The sequence below is a fragment of the Colius striatus genome, chromosome 1, assembly GCF_028858725.1.
Source record: "Colius striatus isolate bColStr4 chromosome 1, bColStr4.1.hap1, whole genome shotgun sequence".
Classification (NCBI taxonomy): Eukaryota; Metazoa; Chordata; class Aves; order Coliiformes; family Coliidae; genus Colius; species Colius striatus.
The window spans coordinates 176,378,890-176,398,029 of NC_084759.1; the positions used below are offsets into that span (position 1 = coordinate 176,378,890).

Here is a 19,140-nt window from a genome sequence, read left to right on the forward strand (position 1 = left end):
AACCCTTGAGAGTGAAATTCAGGGCACTGATTGACTAGTCTACTGGGTTCCAAAGAATGAGTTCTGCTGCACCTTGCTGGTGGGACAGAAGAGGTTGCAGAAATATGAATGAAGCTCATGTTCAAAAACATACTGGATTCATTACTTGAGTCTTGTGCAGTGAGTGCCTTAAAGCAAGAAAGAGTAGATATTTGGGAACTTCCATAAACTTGGAAGTGTTTATTCTATTCTCCTGAATCGCCTGAAGAGGAAGAATACTTTGTATGTAAAGAATAATGTGGATTTTTCATTTTTGAGGAAAGGATTCTGTGACCAGGGGCAAGACAAAACCAGGAAAGTTTCTGTTCTAAATATTTCTAACCTCACTTTCTTGAGGGATGAATCTGCTCTGCTGTCTTGAACAAAAGGTCAGTGTCTCCCTTCAGGGGAGAGAAGTTTTGATAAATGGTACTGCTTAAGTACTAGGGGTGCCTTTCAGTAAAACCTCTTTTAAGTCTCTGAAACCATTGTGGGTTGTGCTTTTTTTTTTTTTTTAAGAAGTAATGATGTTTTACAGTAGAGGAAAGGAGAAAATTCCTGTGCAAAGTTGAAATAATGGAATGTATGGGATATCGTGTAGAGATTCTACATAAAAGCAGGTGAAGAATTTTGAAGAAATACCACAGGCATTGCTCAGGAGCTGGTCTTTTCTGGCAGTGAAAATATGATAGGAGATAAGATCTTACTGATCAACCTAAAAGCTCAAACTGTTCTGATGCATAAATGAGTCCTGCTGTATAATAGTTACCCGTTTTGTTTGATAGTATGAACATCTTTTCTGTTTCATTGAATCCTTCTGTCAGTCAAAAGGTATCTTCTTAGCCATCTGGAGGAGAAACTTGAGTCCATGAATCAAAACTAGATCAATGTCATATTGGACAGCTATGAATAAACATCCTTCTGTAGGAACAGAGTTTCACAGGCAATTTCTTCCTGATTTCTAGGATGGGGCAAGATGTGTATAATTTCATAGCAAACCAGGGAGTAAGAGGAATTTGAGAACAGAATTGTATCACCTCATTGATAGGTAAGTAAAACTGGATTAGAATATTGTGGTAGCTATTGGAGGAAAAGTGTGGCAAGTGGCGTGACCAAGAGCTCACAAAACGTAAATATCTGGCTTAACTTCTGGTGTTCTAAAAGTTTTTAGATATGCTGCATGTGACACCTGCTTCATAAAATAGGTAATTTGCCACTCCAGATAGGATAAGCCCTCATCAAGGACTTTTTGAGTGAATTGAAGCCAGGAGATGGATGGACTTGAGAAGAGGAGAGGATCATATTAGAGTGGAAACTGTGCTTGGCAGATTCTGTTCTGGATCCAGGTTATCTGTTGAAAGAACATCTTTCATCTTGATTGAAAGCTGAGGTGATGGCATTTCCTTAATTTAGACCTGTTCTGTTCAGACTGGGAAATTGTAATTTTAATACTTCTGCAGTAAGAAAATATACAAAGCAGAGGAGTGCCTTTGAGTATGTCTCCTGTTCTTCGGAATATCTGAACTCTGTGAACTGCATCATATGTGACAATACATTTCCTCCATAACAGGTTGAAGGTATACATATACAGCACTGAGATTTAATTATAGCATCTAGTTTTCCATATAAAAAACAGAGGTTTATATTCTGAGATCTGTAAATGCTGGGAAGAGATAGGTACTAGTTCTGTGTGGACCAGTCCAGCATGGCCCACACTGAGCCAAAGCTATGGTGTTGGCTGCTCTGTTGGACTGCTGCTGTCTCTGAGAAACTGTGCTCTTCAGCAGTCTCATTTGCTTGGCTGCAGCGTGCTGCTTGGCCTGGCTTCCTTTGTTGGCTCTGTGCATTCCAAATATGCTGCACCAAAGGGACTCATCTCCTCTAAACCCTGCACGCATGGGTGCAGCATGCTGATGCAGGACTTGCTTCCAGCTCTAGGTAGATTTGGAGTTGGTTCGTGGAAAAACGGGCACACTTGCCCACATCATGCTCTTTATTTCCAGAGTGTAGCAGATGGCCCCTAGAGCTGCTTTGACAGATAAGTAGCTCAGGTCTGTCAGAATTTGAGCCTGTACTCAAGTAGTGCAGGAGACATTACACTGCTTTATGGTCTTATGATGGCTTAGAAGCAGCACTGTGCAAATGTAGTTATGCTCTGTATAAATTAAATAAATTCAGCCAGATCCCAAGATGCCTCAGCATTAAGCCAGTTTGGTTGTCTGAGTGTTTGATGTGCAGCCGAGGCAACTGAGAATTTACTGTACTTCTGCTGCATATGTTAAATATTAATATTGTATGTAGATTTTTTTTGTTTATTTCTGTTCATAAACAGACTTGCTTTATTGAAATGAGACCAAGCTATTCATGATATCATAGTATCATAGAGTCATTTTGATTGGAAAAGACGTTTAAGATCGTTGAGTCCAACCACTAACCTCACACTGTTAAGCCCACCGCTAAACTGTGTCCCTCAGCACCTCATCTATGCATCTTTTAAATATTTCCAAGGATGGTGGCTCCACCACTTCTCTGGGCAGCCTGTGCCAGTGTCTATATCATATTGTTCAAAATTCTTTTTACATAGGTTATTCCTGAATATCGGGTGAAGGAAATTAAGGAATCATGTGCTACTTACTGTGAGACGTCCAAAATGACTTAAAAGCAGGAACGTGTTGTGATGAGCTCTGTGAGAGAAATGGCTTGGCAAAATCATTTGGTCTAGTGCACTGTGTGTGTTCTTGAATGAGTATTTCTTGTCTCTAGGCATGCAAATTGCTAATCTTGCTTTTTTCTTTTTAAAAAATAGTTTATCTTTTTCAGTATTAAATATTTGCTCCCTTGGAGAGCATCAGTGCTGAATGACTTTCTGCACTTGAGACCTGAATATCAAGCCTTTGCACCCGCTGTAAATATACCCTCTAAACCAGTAGCTGGATGAAATCTTCTAAGATAAAATGTAATCACATCTTGCAACAAGAAAAATAGTGTTAAAAGGATGACAGCCCCATCATTTAGCATTAATGGGAATTGTAGGGAAGACAAGAACTGTATCCTTCAATGTTCATATTACTTTCTATTGGCTTTTTAAAACCCCAAAATGTTAGTTTTCCTTAGGAGATTTTGAAGTGTGTGGGTATTTGTATCTAGGACCTTGAAAGCAACATTGGAAGTAGGTAATTAATAAAATCGTGATGATTGAGGTTAGAATAGAAATATAGGTAGAAATATGGCTGATGTTAACTTATAAGAAAGATAATACTGAAAAGGAAGACTAAGAGAAGGAGAGGAATGGTATTCAGATCTGTAATATTTAGTGATCTCTTAAAGCTCAGTAAATCAGTTCATTGGTATGACTGCAGCCTTTAAGGCCTAAACCATAAATTTAACCTCTAGCTCTTATCTTTTGTAATAGTGTATGCCTCTTTTGATTAGTGTCCCATTTAAAATGACTGAAGTGAAATTATTAGATAAAAATGCAAAGTTTAGAGGGGCTGACTAAGCAATATTTATCATTTTAGTCTAGAGGAGACTGAGGGGGGATCTTATTAATATTTACAAATACCTAAAGGGTGGATGTCAGGAGGTTGGGACATCCCTTTTTTTGATGGTATCTAGCAACAGGACAAGGGGTAATGGAATGAAGCTGGAACACAAAAAGTTCCATTTAAATACAAGAAAAAACCATTTTACTGTGAGGATGAGGGAGCAGTGGCACAGGCTGCCCAGGGAGGATGTGGAGTCTCCTTCCTTGGAGATCTTCAAGACCCGCCTCGACGTGTTCCTGTGTGACCTGATATTGGTGGACCTGCTTCTGCAGGGGGGTTGGACTAGATGATCTCTAAAGGTCCCTTCCAACCCCTACCATTCTGTGATTCTGTGAAGATGTAATGTATTTAATAATGTTTCTACCTGTAGTCCTGGATTGTTCCGTTGTGAACTCACTCCCAGTGGTAGAGGCGATAACGCTTGTAATCATAATACAAAAGTTTATAGAGCTTCTTTCTAAATGCCAGTTAGCATTTTAGCAGTTAGCATCAAAATCAATTTCCTGTTACAGAAATAGTTTTTCTTACATTTATCTTCTCTGTGAGAAAGCCTTCTTTGTATGAATTCCTTCATGCTTGAATGACTTGCTTCAGCTATCACTAAGTTATGAACAATTCTGTCAGGTTAAAGCTTCATGAGTGGTGACGTTGTCTCCTGAAGTCTAATGGCTTGCAAAATGCTTGTTGCAGTTCAGTAGCCCCCTTTGAGTACCTAAGGGGAAATAAAAAAAGGAGAATGCTTGAAAGACACTGTCAGTATTGAGGTATATTATTTTTTTTTTTCCCCTCTCAAAATTTTAATATGAAAACATTGAGTACTTCATTTGAGAAACCTGGAAGCGACAAAGCAGATAATAGATTTTGGAACACAGATATAACTGATAGACATATGCATAATTGACAACAAAATATGGACGTTTCATTTGGAGGAAGAAAATAACTGAGTGGATTTCCTTGTCACAGCAAAACCATGTAGAACTTTCTGATTCATTTTTAGTGCATCTTCCCAAACATGATTTTTCTATGGTTTTGTTTAACTGATTTCCATTTCTTCATGCAAAGATATATTTTGTCAGTCTCATTTGTTTTATGGTACTAGGAAAAAGAATTTTAAACCTAGGACAGTTCCAAGCTTAATTTCCTGCTGTAGTCTAATGGAAATTATCTAGTTTGCCACTAGATATTATCTAGTGGCAAACTGAGAACTCCTAAAATAGTTGCTTAAGAATTTTTCTCTCTACCTCCTTTTTAACAAGTTTCTGTGATCATGGTGCAGTATTGCCCTTGGCAATAGTTAATTCTGTGTCGAGATGTCCACCACTGTCTCACTTCATAAGTAACATGTCAGATTATTCTTGGCATTGTCACTTGGCCAAATCTAGGAATGTTAACTCCCTGTACCCCTATCTCCTGAAGCAATTTTCATCAGACAGGTTTTGTTTATGTATCACAAGTGTTCTCCACCTGAAATGATAAGCTTATGCATCGATTACACCTTGACAGTTCTTGCTTTATTATGAGCTATTGTGACAAAGGGTTGAAACGGCTCTGAGGTGAGTTTTATTAAAAATATCCTGCATACTCTATTAATGTAAACAACAGTCCACTGAATCATCCCAGTGATTTTGGACTCCATACACTGTCCTAATGCAATGCTGTCCTGAAAACTATGTAGTCATGTATTTACCAGCTGAAAAAAGCTGGATAGTTTTCACTAATTATCCATTGGGGTTGGACTAGGTGATCTTTCAAGGTCCCTTCCAACCCTTAAGATTCTGTGATCCATTGCTGATCCTCATCTCTCCATGAAATAGCACAGGCTTAGTTCATGAGTGGGTAGTGACAGTCTAATTTTTACACCAAGGTTCTATTGTCTTTACATTTTTAATAGTCTGTACTTTTACTTCATTAAGAACTTGCTGTGAACACTCATGAATTCTCAACTGTTTTATGTTAACTGCTTTTCCTATGCTTTATGGATTCTTTTAACTTGTTTTTTAGTTGGTAATATGACCTATTGCAGTCATTACTGCAAGTAGAACTTTCTAATGGGATCTGCCCTGATTTTCTGCATTTGTTATTATACTTATCAGTTCACTTAAATGTGAAGTGCTGGTAGCATGATCCTGAGGGTTGGGATAAATAAATATGCATTAAGAAACACCCAAAAACCCCAAGAACACAACCCAACTAACAAAACCCAAGAATTTGTCAGGATAAACATGCTTTCATCATCAAAGTCTTAACAAAATCACAGAACATTCCTTTTTATATGTTATGACTTGAAATTTCTTAATTCTAAAATCTCAGAATAAAGAAATACACATGCATTGGAAAGACTAAAATATTTCATTGTAAATTAGAGGCATTGTGTTCCAATACGAAATAAAAATAGAGCAATTTCCAAATAAGCTTTCAAAAAATATAAAAATAATATACTGTTGAAATTGTTTTGCCTACTGTTCTTCTCACCCCTGTTTTCAGTTTGGATCAAAATTTGGGAATGAAACCGGCACTGTGTATACAGATAGAATGTGGTTCGAAGTTTCTATTGCCATTTTTTTAAGTATATATGATCTGACGGCTATATCCAACTAATATTAGTGCAGTATACTTTCTTCCAATTAACAATGTGATTAAAAATGATGCACAACTAATCAGGATTTGTCATTGCTTTAGTGGAGTTGTTTGAGCTGAAAACACGTTTTAGTCTATAAAGCTGACAGTGGCTTTAGTTCTGATAGCTGAGAGGGTGACTTTTTCCTTTTTGTGATATGGATCATATACTTCTGTATTGGAGTACACTTAAAACAGACCTCTTCATCGTTTGAGGGAGCTGAGAGTGCATGGTAGAGGATTCCCTCCTGAAGCTTCAACTTTTGCAGTTCACTTGGTGTGAAGTCCCTGTCTGGATGTGACAGCTGGGAGAAGGGGGCACATTGCAAAGTCTTGTCTCTAAATCCTTAAAAAAAAAAAAAAATTGTTGATGGTACAAGTAAGTGAAACAAAACACTGTAATGAGTTTAAATTTAATATGCTATTTTAATGAAGTATTAGCAGCAATAAAAGTTTTAGCACTATTTCTTTTTATAGTGATTGTTAATGTGAATACCAAGTTTGAGACTTGTTGTAAAGTCTAATCATTATGCATGTCTATATATATGTGCACACAGGAAACCTCGACCTGTCTCTCAGCTGGTTGCACAACAGGTTCCTCAGCAGTTTGTGCCCCCTACACAATCAAAGAAAGAGAAAAAAGACAAAGTAGAAAAGGAAAAAAGTGAAAAGGAAACAACAAGCAAAAAGAACAGTCATAAGAAAAGCAGGTAAAAATTTTAAGAAACTTTTGCACTATTCAAAAACATAATTTAGAAAAGGAAATAAGAAAATATGCTGTAGGTTTACTGCTTTGTGAGTGCTGTGACAACTGTTTTGACAATAAGACTAAATATTTGTGTGTGAAGTTTCACTGCTTTAGGATACCTATTAAATGCAAAGAGTACTTGTAGTTTGGAATTTTGACCAGAAGATGGAGATCAGCTGAATTTAGAGATAAAGACTTTGGTATTTTTGTTACTGGTTACAGATCTTTTTCTCTGTAGATAGGTGAACAGATGATATTAATCTCTGAAAAAGAGAGGGGACGGGAGGTACTTGTTTGCATGCAAAATAACAGAGGAGAGAGAGAGAAGCAGTACCAGATTGAAGAAGAGTGAGAAAGTAACATGGTTATTGCTATCCTTGCAGAACTGGAATAAACTCTGGCGACCTGAACTAGGGTGTAAATTAATGTGACAGGATAAGGCATGTATATTACCTAGTGATAAAAATGTGTATGCTACATCTGAGCTGTTGAAGGAAACCTTGGACTCTTAGAACATAAAATATGACAGTACAGACAAGCAGTTGTAAAAGCCTTGATCTTGCCATAAGTGCACGTGGGAAGACGGTGCAAATTTCGAAACAAAAGCATCAAGTTTAACCCCTAAATCATCACAGTCTAAACATCAAGTTGTTATGGCAAGAATGCCATGCCAAAAAAAAAGAAAGCTGAAGAGTGTACAACAGAAGTAGTCTAATCAAATGTGGGAGGAACAGCTGATTGGGTTTTAATTTTTTGTTTGTTTGTTTTTTGGAAGCACTCCAAAGTGCTCCAGCCAAAGAAGGTCTTTTGAGATTAGTTATGCAGGGAAGTAGCAGATACTTCTGTTGTGTCTGAAATAGGATCATCAGGATCAGAACTAGAGAGTAGAGAGATTTGAGAGTCAAGAAAGAACAGTCATTAAGAAACTCATTGTTAGGATTAGGCACACTGAGGTATTCCTTCCTTTTCTTTCTTCCTTTTTTGTAATACTTAAATTTATTAGCTTACCTCATGCAGCTGAAGTACTTCAGTTATGAAGTATTTGTAAGATAACAAATAATATAAATTGAGACATTGATGGTTGAATTGCAATAATACATTAAAAATGCAAAAGTCGGATAGGGAAAGGGGGAGAACGTGTAAAAAATAACTAAAATTAAAATCCTGGACTGAAATACCAGTATTGAGATTTGCATTAAGAACTGTTATTGGAAATAATTGACCTACTTCAAAATACTTTTTTTTTATTGCTCCAAATAGTTCAGTTTTTCACAGAATTGAATCAGTACATAGGACAGAATGTTAAGGGCACTGGATTAGTTTAGGCAGATCTTTTCAGTGTCCTTTAGGGAAAGAAAATCTTTTTCTTTTTGTCTTCAAATTTGCACATTATTGCTGGAAATGACAACAAAAATCAGCATGCACACTCAAGATGATTAATGAGCTCCAGACATGGCACTTGGGCAACTCGGTAATGTGGAATTTTTCTCTCCATTCCCATGTTACAGAGCAGCAGATTTTCAGCTTTCTCTTAAATTCTTCAGTTGTGCTACTTCAGCCTCCAAGGAACAAGATGTCAAAGCCTCTCACTGTTCCAGTGAAGGGAAAGCTTGAGGTGTTTCAGCTCAAGTGACTGGGAACCAACTCTGCTTCAAACCAAGTCAGATGATAGGGTAAATGTTAGGGCTTTGCTGTTAGCAGACCTGCTAACGTGTGATGTCAGTCATTTATTTTATTGCAGCTTGAGCTAGTGAAAGCTGTGGAGTTGGTTACATGCATAAATCTATGCTGTTCATAACCACTTGGGTCAATTCAACTGATGGTTTATCATAGTAGTCAAAGGAATGTAGTAAATTGGAAGTACTTCATGCTTATTACTAGCAAAAATATGACAGCAAAATACAAGTCCAAGTGTTCTTTGGTTCTTACTGTTGTGAAAAATCAAATGGTTGAATGATCAGATGGAGACTTGCCCTGTCAACACTGCGTGTGTGATACTGTGCTCTGTGCGTAGTTTAAATCACTGCATGTGTCGGGAATACCTGTGAAGACAAAGTACAATGCAAACAGTATACTAGCAGTCCCAGTGAGGTTTTTAACTGAACTAGTACCTGCTGCTGCTGCAAGTTAACACTATCTGTGTTATGGAATTCAGAAGGCAAACAGTAACATCTTCATTATTAAACATCATTCTCCACTTAGAATTGTGGCTTAAGGCTGCTGCAGAGATGGATTCTTCTCTGGAACTTTCTATAGCCACCATAAAGAAAGATTTAATTTTTAAGAGTAAAAGCTTGCACGTGTGCAACATACCCATCTTGCTGCACAGTTACATTATTCATAAAGTCAACTTTTAAATACTCTTAGAAGAAGGTGATGTGTTATGTAAAGCTATTTTAATGTAAGACACACCAGGAAACACTCCTCCATAAATACAGAGGAAAACAACGTACCACAAGTATTACATAGTGCCCATAGCAGTCTTATGTGCACAAGTATGTTCTCCAAAGCTCATGAAAAGTAGAATTAAAAGATGATAAGATGGTGTGTGTGCTTTTAATATGATTGTTTGCTTTATTTAGGCCAAGATTGAAAAATGTGGATCGAAGTAGCGCTCAGCATTTGGAAGTTACCGTTGGAGATCTGACGGTCATAATTACAGACTTTAAAGAGAAAACAAAGTCACCACCTGCTTCCAGTGCTGCTTCTGCAGATCAACACAGTCAGAGTGGTTCTAGCTCTGACAACACAGAGAGGGGAATGTCCAGGTCATCTTCACCCAGGGGAGAAGCATCATCACTGAACGGGGAATCTCATTAAAGTTAATTTCCTCCAGTTTCTTTAGTCTCTTCTCTTCAAAACGTGCAAATACATAACTTCTGTCACCTGTTACCACATTTTCATGACAGATTATTCATGCATAATTGGTATGTTGTCTGGAACATAATTTATGCAGTTTTAAAAAGAGAAAAAAGAAAAAAAAGTGCAGTGGTAGAAACAATAATTTAAATGCAATCTACAAATGCTTACGAAGCATTTTCAGACCAACTCGCTAATCTTCATGTGTAAAGATGCCATGAAAATGTGGTTTGAATGTTCATTATGCAGTGTTATTGGTAAGTCCATTTTCACTTTTAGTTTAGTGAATTCTAATACAACTCTTGGAGTCTCTACTATTGGCATGTACTGAATTGAAATTTTTATAACATAGTTCAAGCTGCCTAAATATGTATTATTTGAGAATTGTGAAACATAGTTATATGTATGCAAGTCAAAGATCAACCTAATCAACTATTGCTGCAACAGAATTTTCATAATAATTATCTTCTTAAAAACACCTGCTGGTACTTGGTGTGGTTAAATAGGAAAAATGTTATTAAATAAAACATTTGTATGAATTTTTGCCAATGTTTGACACATTTTACTAGATTACTGTAACTGAATTATGTTGATGATTTTACCAATATTTTTTTCACACTTAAAACACTTATTGTAATGTTTACAAGCAAAGCAGAAAACACATTCTAGGTATCTATTGGTTTACCTTACAATTCAGGTAATTACTACATTGTCACTGTACACTGGTATTCTATGTTGTGTAACAAATATTGAACCTCAGATGATCATATGTTTGGCAAAAACTAACATTTGGAAATAGGAAAGTTTGGAAAAGCTTTAAAAATAACAAGTGCAGTTTTCACTTCTGCTTAGTGCTAGTTCCTTGCCCCAAATTTATCTAGTGTTGTATAGAATCACAGAATGGTAGGAGTTGGAAGGGACCTCTGGAGATTATCTAATACAAGCCCCCACTAAAGCAGGTTCACCTTAATCAGGTTGCACAAGCAAGTATACAAATGGGTTTTGAAAATCTCCAGAGGAGGAGATTCCCTAACCTCCCTGGGGAGCCTGTGCCAGGGCTCCCTCCCTCACCCTCACAGTAAAATAGTTTTTCTTTGTGTTTAGATGGAACTTCATGTGTTTCAGCTTTTGTCCATTACCCCTTGTCCCCTCACTGGACACTACAGAAAAAAGTGTTGCCCCAACCTCTTGACATGCAGCTTTTAAATACTTGTAAGTGTTAATGAGGTCCCCCCTCAATCTCCTCCAGGCTAAACAGTCCCAGGTCTTGCAGCCTTTCCTCGTATGAAAGATGTTCCAGTGCTGTGATCATCTTGGTAGCTCTGCGCTGGACTCTCTCCAGAAGTTTCCTGTCCTTCTTGAGCTGGGGAGCCCAAAACTGGACACAGGACTCCAGATGAGGCCTCACCAGGGCAGAGTAGAGGGGAACCTCCCTTGACCTGCTGGACATGCTCTTCTTGATGCATCCCAGGATGCCATTGGCCTTCTTGGCCACAAGGGCACATTGCTGGCTGAAGGTTAGGGGTCTTTGATCACCACAGTCTGGGCTCTACTGTTCAGCCCATTCTTGATCCACCTCGCTATCCACCCGTCCATCCCTGAGCTTTCCTATGAGGAAGTTTTGGGAGATGGTGTCAAAAGCCTTGCTGACGTCAAGGCAGACAATAGCCACTGTTCAAAGAATGCCGTTAGGTTGGTCAAGCAGGACTTCCCCTTGGTGAATCTGTGTTGACTCCCCCTGATACCCATTTTTTCCCTTGTCTGTTTAGAGATGACATCCAGGATGAGTTGTTCCATCACAGTTCCAGGGATGGAGGTGAGGCTGACTGGCCTGTAATTTCCTGAGTCGTCCTTCTTGCCTTTTTTGAAGACTGGTGTGACATTGGCCTTCCTCCAGTCCTCAGGTACCTCACCTGTTCTCCACCATTATTCAAAAATGATGGAGAGTAGCTTAGCAATAACATCAGCCAGCTCCCTCAGCACTGGTGGGTGCATCCCGTCAGATCCCGTAGATTAATGGATGTTAAGCTTGCCCAATAGGTCATTTCATTACAGGAGTATCACGTTGCACAAGAATAAGAAATAACAATACTATTACTTATGTGTTCCTGAATCAATTTCTTTAATATTGATTTGGCTTATTAGAATGTATTATGTCATAAACCATATGAAAAAACTCAGTACCTGACTTTATGGCATAAAGTGTCAACATTTATGCACTTAGCAATATCATGATACAGAACAGAGCTATTTGCAGTCCCATCTGGTATAATGTAAAATTACCAATAAAATATTTTTGTGAATACAGATTTTGCATTTTTGTTTACAACCAATAAGTGTTTTGATACACACATGCAATCTATGTATAGATTAAAAATTATAGATTCAGATTCAATACATTCAGTCCATTTAGCTGCTTTTAGTGAGGTAGTCCAGTTACAGTTCAGTGATTCTTTTTCATTCAAACTAAGTATATTTTTAAGCCCATGTAAAAGTTGGATGGACCTTCTTGGTAGTGAATCCAGCCCTAAATTATTACCAACATACGATATATCTTCCTAACAGCTAAAACAATGGTTTTTGGTAGCCCCTGACAATTGTGATGTTTGGTGATTTCTTGTAGTAATGTATTTTTTTCTGTTTTTAATGCAGTACTTCTACAGGCACAATGGTACTGTTCTATTTTGTAAGATGCTAGTTGTGAAATACAGTTAGTTGCATAAAATGGAAGTCTGATGTGATATCTGAGAACATACATACCTCATTCCTTGGTGTTGCTGTTTAAACTTTTTAAGACATCAAATGTTATTTATAGGCTATTTCAGATGGATAACTACTGACCTGTTTATTATGTATTCTACTTTATCTGACTAAATCGGATGTCTGTTCATTGCCATTACCTGGACAAATTTTAGTGTCTGTAAAACAATGCATTTTAAGGTTCTTAAATGTTCTGGGGGCTGGGCTGGTGTTCAGAATAACATACCCTAGTTTTTAAAAGAAAAGAAAAAAAGAACCCTATGCTTCTTAACTGTATTTTTGTTATATTTTACTTTAGGTGGGTCTATTTGCAGAATCTGCTGATGTAATGGATTATAAGAGCACTGAAACTGCTCAAAGCAAGCAGTTTAATGATAGCGAATCTCATCTCAAGATGTTTCATGAAATGTGTTTCTTACTTAAAATGTAACGAATGCAAACACATTTCAGAATTCCTTGCAAACAACTAATAATCTATTGCCAGTGGTTCACTAAATGGAAAACGTGTTTTCATTTAACTTTATGTGAATAAACCCCCCAGCACCGCCAACTAAAGGTCTCTTTGTATCTTCAGAAATAAGTAGCCATTTGGTTTAGAAGGAAGGGAGGTTGGAGTGGATTTTACTACAATTCAGTTGTCTCTGGAGAATAATCTCAAAAATGGGGGCACAAGTATGGTTGTAATAAAAATGAATGCAGAAAAATCTCCCTGTCTTTTAGAGAATAAGACATTAGAAAAGCAATTTCGAACCACAGATGCAATGCAAGCCAGCCAGGATCCAGCCCTTAAGAATCTCTGATTCTGTGATCTGAAACCTGCTCTGTGGTGGTTTTAACTGAACTATTCCATTACCAGTGTTTACATTGCAGTGATGCCTGTGTTGGCATTAAACAAAGTTGAGATAATTTTTGCCTGTTTCTGATTAAAGGAATGTGATGATACTGATAGCAGAGTAGATAAATTCTAAGTAGAATATGGCATTTGACTCTATTCATGAAGTTATAATTTAAATGAACTTTCATAATTTCCGAAGTTTTGTTGACTTGTAGTAATCCTAAGTCCTTTTTCTAACTGTAAATATATTTAAAAACGTCTTTACTCCATTTATAAAAAGTGAAAATTGAATGTTGTAATGTGTTTTGATTAGCTATTTTTCTCTGTGACTGCTCTCTGCACCAGAACTGCTATTTGTTAAATCTATATATGCACCAGTCTCCAGCAGCCGTACATCCTGGATTGTTCATGAAATGGTGACCCAACAAAGACAAGAGAGTGATAGTGTTCCATGTAAATGAGTTCCTTTATGTGCTGATTGATTGTTCAGTTTCAGAAAGGAAAAGGGGGGAGAAATGGGGGAAAATGAAGTATGAATAGTTCATTGATAAAAGTGTACAATTCAGTCTCTTATCTTCCTAACATTGCCACTAATTGTAGGTGGTATGAGAAACAGAACAAATACAGAGTTGTAGACTATGATCCTTTTTTTTTTTTATGGGTTTATCTAAATATGGGAAATAAATAAGCATTATTCTACTTAGTAGCAGGTTAAGTGATGACATAAAATCTTTATTCTAACAGAAACAGTGGTAAAAAAGAAATTAAAATTCCTGATTGTGAAAGTCTTGAGATTAAGAATACAACTATTAGATGTTTCTCTAGGTATTTTATGTTCTGGGGAACAGATTGTAAAATCTCCCAGATAGTTTGGTTTTATAATTTGTGCACTTTTTTAATATTATGAGAACACATTTTTAGATAGCCCTGTAAGACAGAATTTGTTTACAACAGTTCATTATAGTGTTCAGGCAGGTTTTCTAGACTTGCCACAAGCGCATGGCACTGCATCTTAAGTTCATTAATTTTTGTTTCCTGTCTCAAGAGCCTGGCAGTTTCCCACGTTGTGTTGATTGATTATACTTTTGTTATACGGGATGGATTTGGAATGGAACTGTACATAGTGTACTTTTTATGTTCATCCAGAGTTCTTTAACTGTATCTGCTTGTTTTTTTTCTGTCACATGCCTTTATTTAACTGTGCTCTCTACCAGGGAGTCTGGATGTACTTCCATTCAAATATCAGAAACTATGGGGGAAATTTAATTTCTCTGAAGGCAGTATCAAGTGCTATACTTGTTGAAAATTTGTCTTGTGCTTATTCAGAAATAAGACAGGAGTGATAGAAAGTTAATGCTGGTTTTGGCTAGGGGACCAGTTAAATATGATGTTTTGCAAATGTGTACTTCTATCTTAACATTAAGATTCGAGTGTGCCAGAAATATTTTGAGCTTCCAAAGGTCTTTCTTACCTGACTTATGTCAAGGCAATCTCAATTTGAAATGATATAACTTCACAAATTAGCAGGAGCCATACAGTAATATCTGTTAAAAATGAGGAAGCTCAGTTGGTTTTCTTTTGTGCTGTTTTAACTAGAGGAAAAACTGTTGAAAGAGACTTAGAGATTTGTCTAAGACAGCAATCAGGTATTGAGCTTAATTTGACATCTAAAGAAGAATGTGGATTTTAATAAGAATTAACAGGATTTAACTACTAAATTAAATTCAGAAAAGTACTTCACAAGCTAATTACAAATCAATGCTTTACAAAAATTATTGTAACTTCCTGTCTAGGATGGAGTAAATGGTGTGCAACAACAACAGATAGCTGTGCACTTGCTAGTAAATGGTATTCTCCAAAAGCAAATGATGTTTAAGTGACTTTCCTAAGATATTACACCAGAATATTGTGATCTGTGAACAAAGCCTAGGAGTTCATGTGTCTTTCCGCTCTGCCTGAACTATACCATTGGATTCAAACTGTGACAGAAAATGCAGCCAACAAATAAATTACTTCGAGATCATAGAGTCTTAGTATTGCAGGAGCTGTCTACAGCTTCTGTTTAACTGTCAGTGAAAAGTAATTAAAATGAACCATCACTGTCTAATATTTAATCCCTTAGCAGATGTTTTTGATGTTTGTCGTGTCCCTTTTTTTAGTAGGAAACAGATAGAAGTCATCTGAAAAGAACTGGCTTTGTCTACCAACACATGGGATTGTAAGAGCAGACAGTTTAATGGGTACAGGAAGTTTTAGCTGTACTTTCAAGGAGTTAAATATGGAACATGAAGGACAAAAATATGTTCTTGTTATCACAAGAGATTGCTGCACCATTGGAGTTTGTAAAAGATAAATGATAACAATATGTAACAACTCCCGTACACTTTAAAAGAAAATTGCCACCAGAAAAGATATCGTTACAATAACAATTATTTAAATAGTTCCAGAATGTTAATTATTTTGTGGAAAGTATAGCATATCTTCATAGAGGAGCGAATATCTGAGCAAGAAGCTCTTCAGGACTACATTGGCAGGATGTAAGCCACCTGGAGAAGTGTAATCTTTAATTACACCATTCTCTGTGTATAAATACTGATCTTAGTCACAGTGCTTGCAAAGTGAACAAGCTCCCTTTAACTTTATGATTTTAAGAAACTTGGTTTTAAATCAATGGAGCTCTAATTTACAGTAGAGTTATTGAGAAGACATCTGAGGAAAAGGGAGTATTAATCTGTTTCTTTGTAACCTCCTAACCATGCTTGTAATTTTCCTCTTTTGTATGAAGAAGCAAAAGTATACAGAAGGAGATATATGTAACTGGAGCTAATTAATTTTGGCTCTTTACCCTCTTCCCAAACACCCTAGATTCTACAGACTGCAAGTTCTGGTTGCAGTTCTTTGTCACTAGAGAAGGATGGAGTTGTTCAATCACTTTGCATCTGTTAGTTAAGATAAGCGAGTGATCAGGCTGGTTCTACTTTCTGAATACCCACTTTGGGAATATAGAGACCTAATTTTCTGTTTATGTGCATCTAATATATAACTACCATCCATGAATAACATATTTCAAGCTGATCCTTCTTTGCATAGAATAAGTGAAAATGCTTCAGTGCCAACCCCAGTTCCTGATGGTACCAGTCTCAGAAAGACAATCTTCCATCGGACTGATCATTTGTTACTGTAACAGCTTTCAGGTGTGAATTAATCTAAGCAAGGGAAATCTTTCAAGGTCACATATATCAGTTGATTATCACTACTCCCACCTCTGAAGAAAACACATTCCAATTCCTCCTTGCTTTTGTTTTTTAAAAGTACATCTGTGGTATAAGTGTATGCAGTGAGTTTGAGTGATTTATTATGCCTGCTTTTGTAAATGGGCAACTTGTATTCTCAGTTCTTCAACTAGATCTTGATTTCTGCAAGACCAACAGTGGTACATGGAACTTAGGAGTCATTACCAATTTTGTCACCATTGTCCTTGTTTCTATATTATGACTTACTGAAGAGATTCTTGCTGAGCAAACTTACACTGATCCTGTACCCTTCAAGCATTCTGGCTGAGGTAGCTCCTGTTCTGGGGTACCAGTTGCTGGTTGTCATATCGACATTTCTGCAAATGATCTGATTCTATTGCTAGGAGGCTTCCAAGCATGGGAAAGTAAGCAAATTGCTTTCCGACTGATGGAGGCGTAATGTTGCCGAGTAATTTGCAGTACCTGGAGGCTTTTTGAAAGGTGCAGGAAAATGCTCTTGGTGCCAGCTGGAGGAGGTCTGAAGAGCATGCACAAATACTGAGTGCTTTCTTGGCTTTCCTACAGAAATTCTAAGTAGGCAGCTTCTGTTTCTAAAATGTCAAACACCTTTGAAAACCCTCAGTCTAACAAAAAAAGAGGATAAAGGTGGAAGAACAAAGAAAATGCATTTTCAGAACAATATCTAGAAAAGCTTCTATATAATGGCTTCTTTTTGTGTTTAGTATTCCTTTCTCTGTGTACTATATTGGAAGTAGGTGGCATCCCACACTTCATACAGGTGTGTGTTGCTTTATGATTCTTGTTACTTGTTGGTTCAGTGAATTTTGGCCTAAAGATAGATATAGGTTTTTGTGAATTTAATAGTAAATACCGTGAATATTTCACTCTCGGACACAGGTCATTTATTGAAAAGGCAGAAGTTTTGTTTAAAGAGTTCATCAGGAGCAATATAAATTCCTCTTGTACATTTAGACACTACCCAGATTTTAAAAGGTCTAATTGCTGGACTACTCGAAAAGAGATAACTTTATGTAGAAAGAATAATAAGAACCCAGACTAGAATGGATGTGGCTTCTGAAGAGTTCTGTGGATGGTAGTTCATACGGCTGTTTTCAGTGACGATTCCACACCTTGGCCCTTGAAGCATTGGTAGAGCATCCTCACAAACAAATCAAAACTACCAACAGCACTGACAGATGCTCTTAAAATTTACTAAGTGCCTTATACAGAGCATCACTGAGGCAATGGTTCAGTTGAAAGGAAGTTTGATAAAAGATTTACTCCTCTGGATGGAGTCACAGGTTATCAGTTGTAACCACGGTGATGTTCCTGGTTATAACACAAAAGTCTTACATTTTATTGCTGATACAGGTACCTAATAAGAAACAGTCCAAAAGTTTCAGAGGCTTTCAGTTTGTAAATTCTACTTTCTTCAGAGGAGATTATTGTTTCTAATCAGCAGTGATAGCCTACTGGAATATCACACAAGTAAATAAAAAGTTTCTGGATGCTTTCACACTTCTCAGTTTCTCAGTCAAGGACAGTATTACCTTTCTTGGGAAGGGATACATAAGTCGGTCTTGTTCATAGGGTTTATGTTTATCCAACAGTGGTGTTTAAGGATTTTCTTCTCAGAAAAAAAGGGCTTGTTATTTTGAAAATAAAAATCTTACCTGCCAGGTGTCTTCCCCAAAATGAGTAAGTGCCTTTTGTGTTCTGGCTCTTAGAAGTATTTACTTTGTCAGATTGTATGTCCTGGATATATCAACTGTAAGTACTGAGTGTTACCAATGGCTTGAAATCCTTTCACTGAAAGAACAAGAGACAGAATGTAAGCCACATAAATTATTTTGAGACCTGATGTTATCAGAAGTTTTGTAACTGCTGTGAGTAGTATACTTCTAAGAACAATGTAACTTTTCAGGAACTTGATATTGATAGGAAATAAATATTTATTGAAAGAAGTATATTAAATAAATATTTATTTACCAGTTTAAGTAAGAGGAAATGTTACACCGTGGGGGCAACAGTCTTGCTGTTAGCAGTCCTGACTACTTAATGGAAAGTAAAACTGAGGCTCTGAACTCTGACTGTAAAAGAGTGTGTGGTATTTGTTGAGAGATTGGGGCTGTGACTCTTAGGTCCACATTCTAATAAAGTAATTCTTCCTACCGAAGTTTTTATCAATTCTCAAGCAGAAAAGAAAGCATGAGCAGATATCAGTAAGAGGCCCTCTGGTTTTATTGGTGGTGCTTCCTATCTCTAGAGGACTTTTTTTCATTTTCATTTTAAACTTTGCTCAGGACTGGTACAGCTGAAAGTATATTTTCCCTTCATTCTTAAGCCTAGACTTTGAATGGAGTTTCTCTGAGACACTTTTGTAGTGAAATCTTATTCCCTACAAACATTGAAGACAAAAATAAACATCTCCGTGATCAAAAGATTGTGTGTGATTGTAGTTTTTTTTAAATACATACAAATTCACCATAAAAATTCGAAAGGTAC

General features: G+C 36.9%; 1 protein-coding gene across 3 annotated transcripts in view; it reads left to right on the forward strand.

Moving 5' to 3' along the window:
* YAF2 (YY1 associated factor 2) overlaps positions 1–19,076 on the forward strand; it is a 36,670-nt gene extending 17,594 nt beyond the window's left edge. For all 3 annotated transcript variants that reach the window (XM_062017244.1, XM_062017255.1, XM_062017264.1), the window contains 2 exons: positions 6,737–6,889; positions 9,510–19,076. In XM_062017244.1, coding sequence (XP_061873228.1) covers positions 6,737–6,889; positions 9,510–9,747 — 391 coding nt within the window. In that variant the 3' untranslated portion in view covers positions 9,748–19,076. The remainder of the gene's footprint in view (positions 1–6,736; positions 6,890–9,509) is intronic.
* The last annotated feature ends 64 nt before the right edge of the window (positions 19,077–19,140 follow it).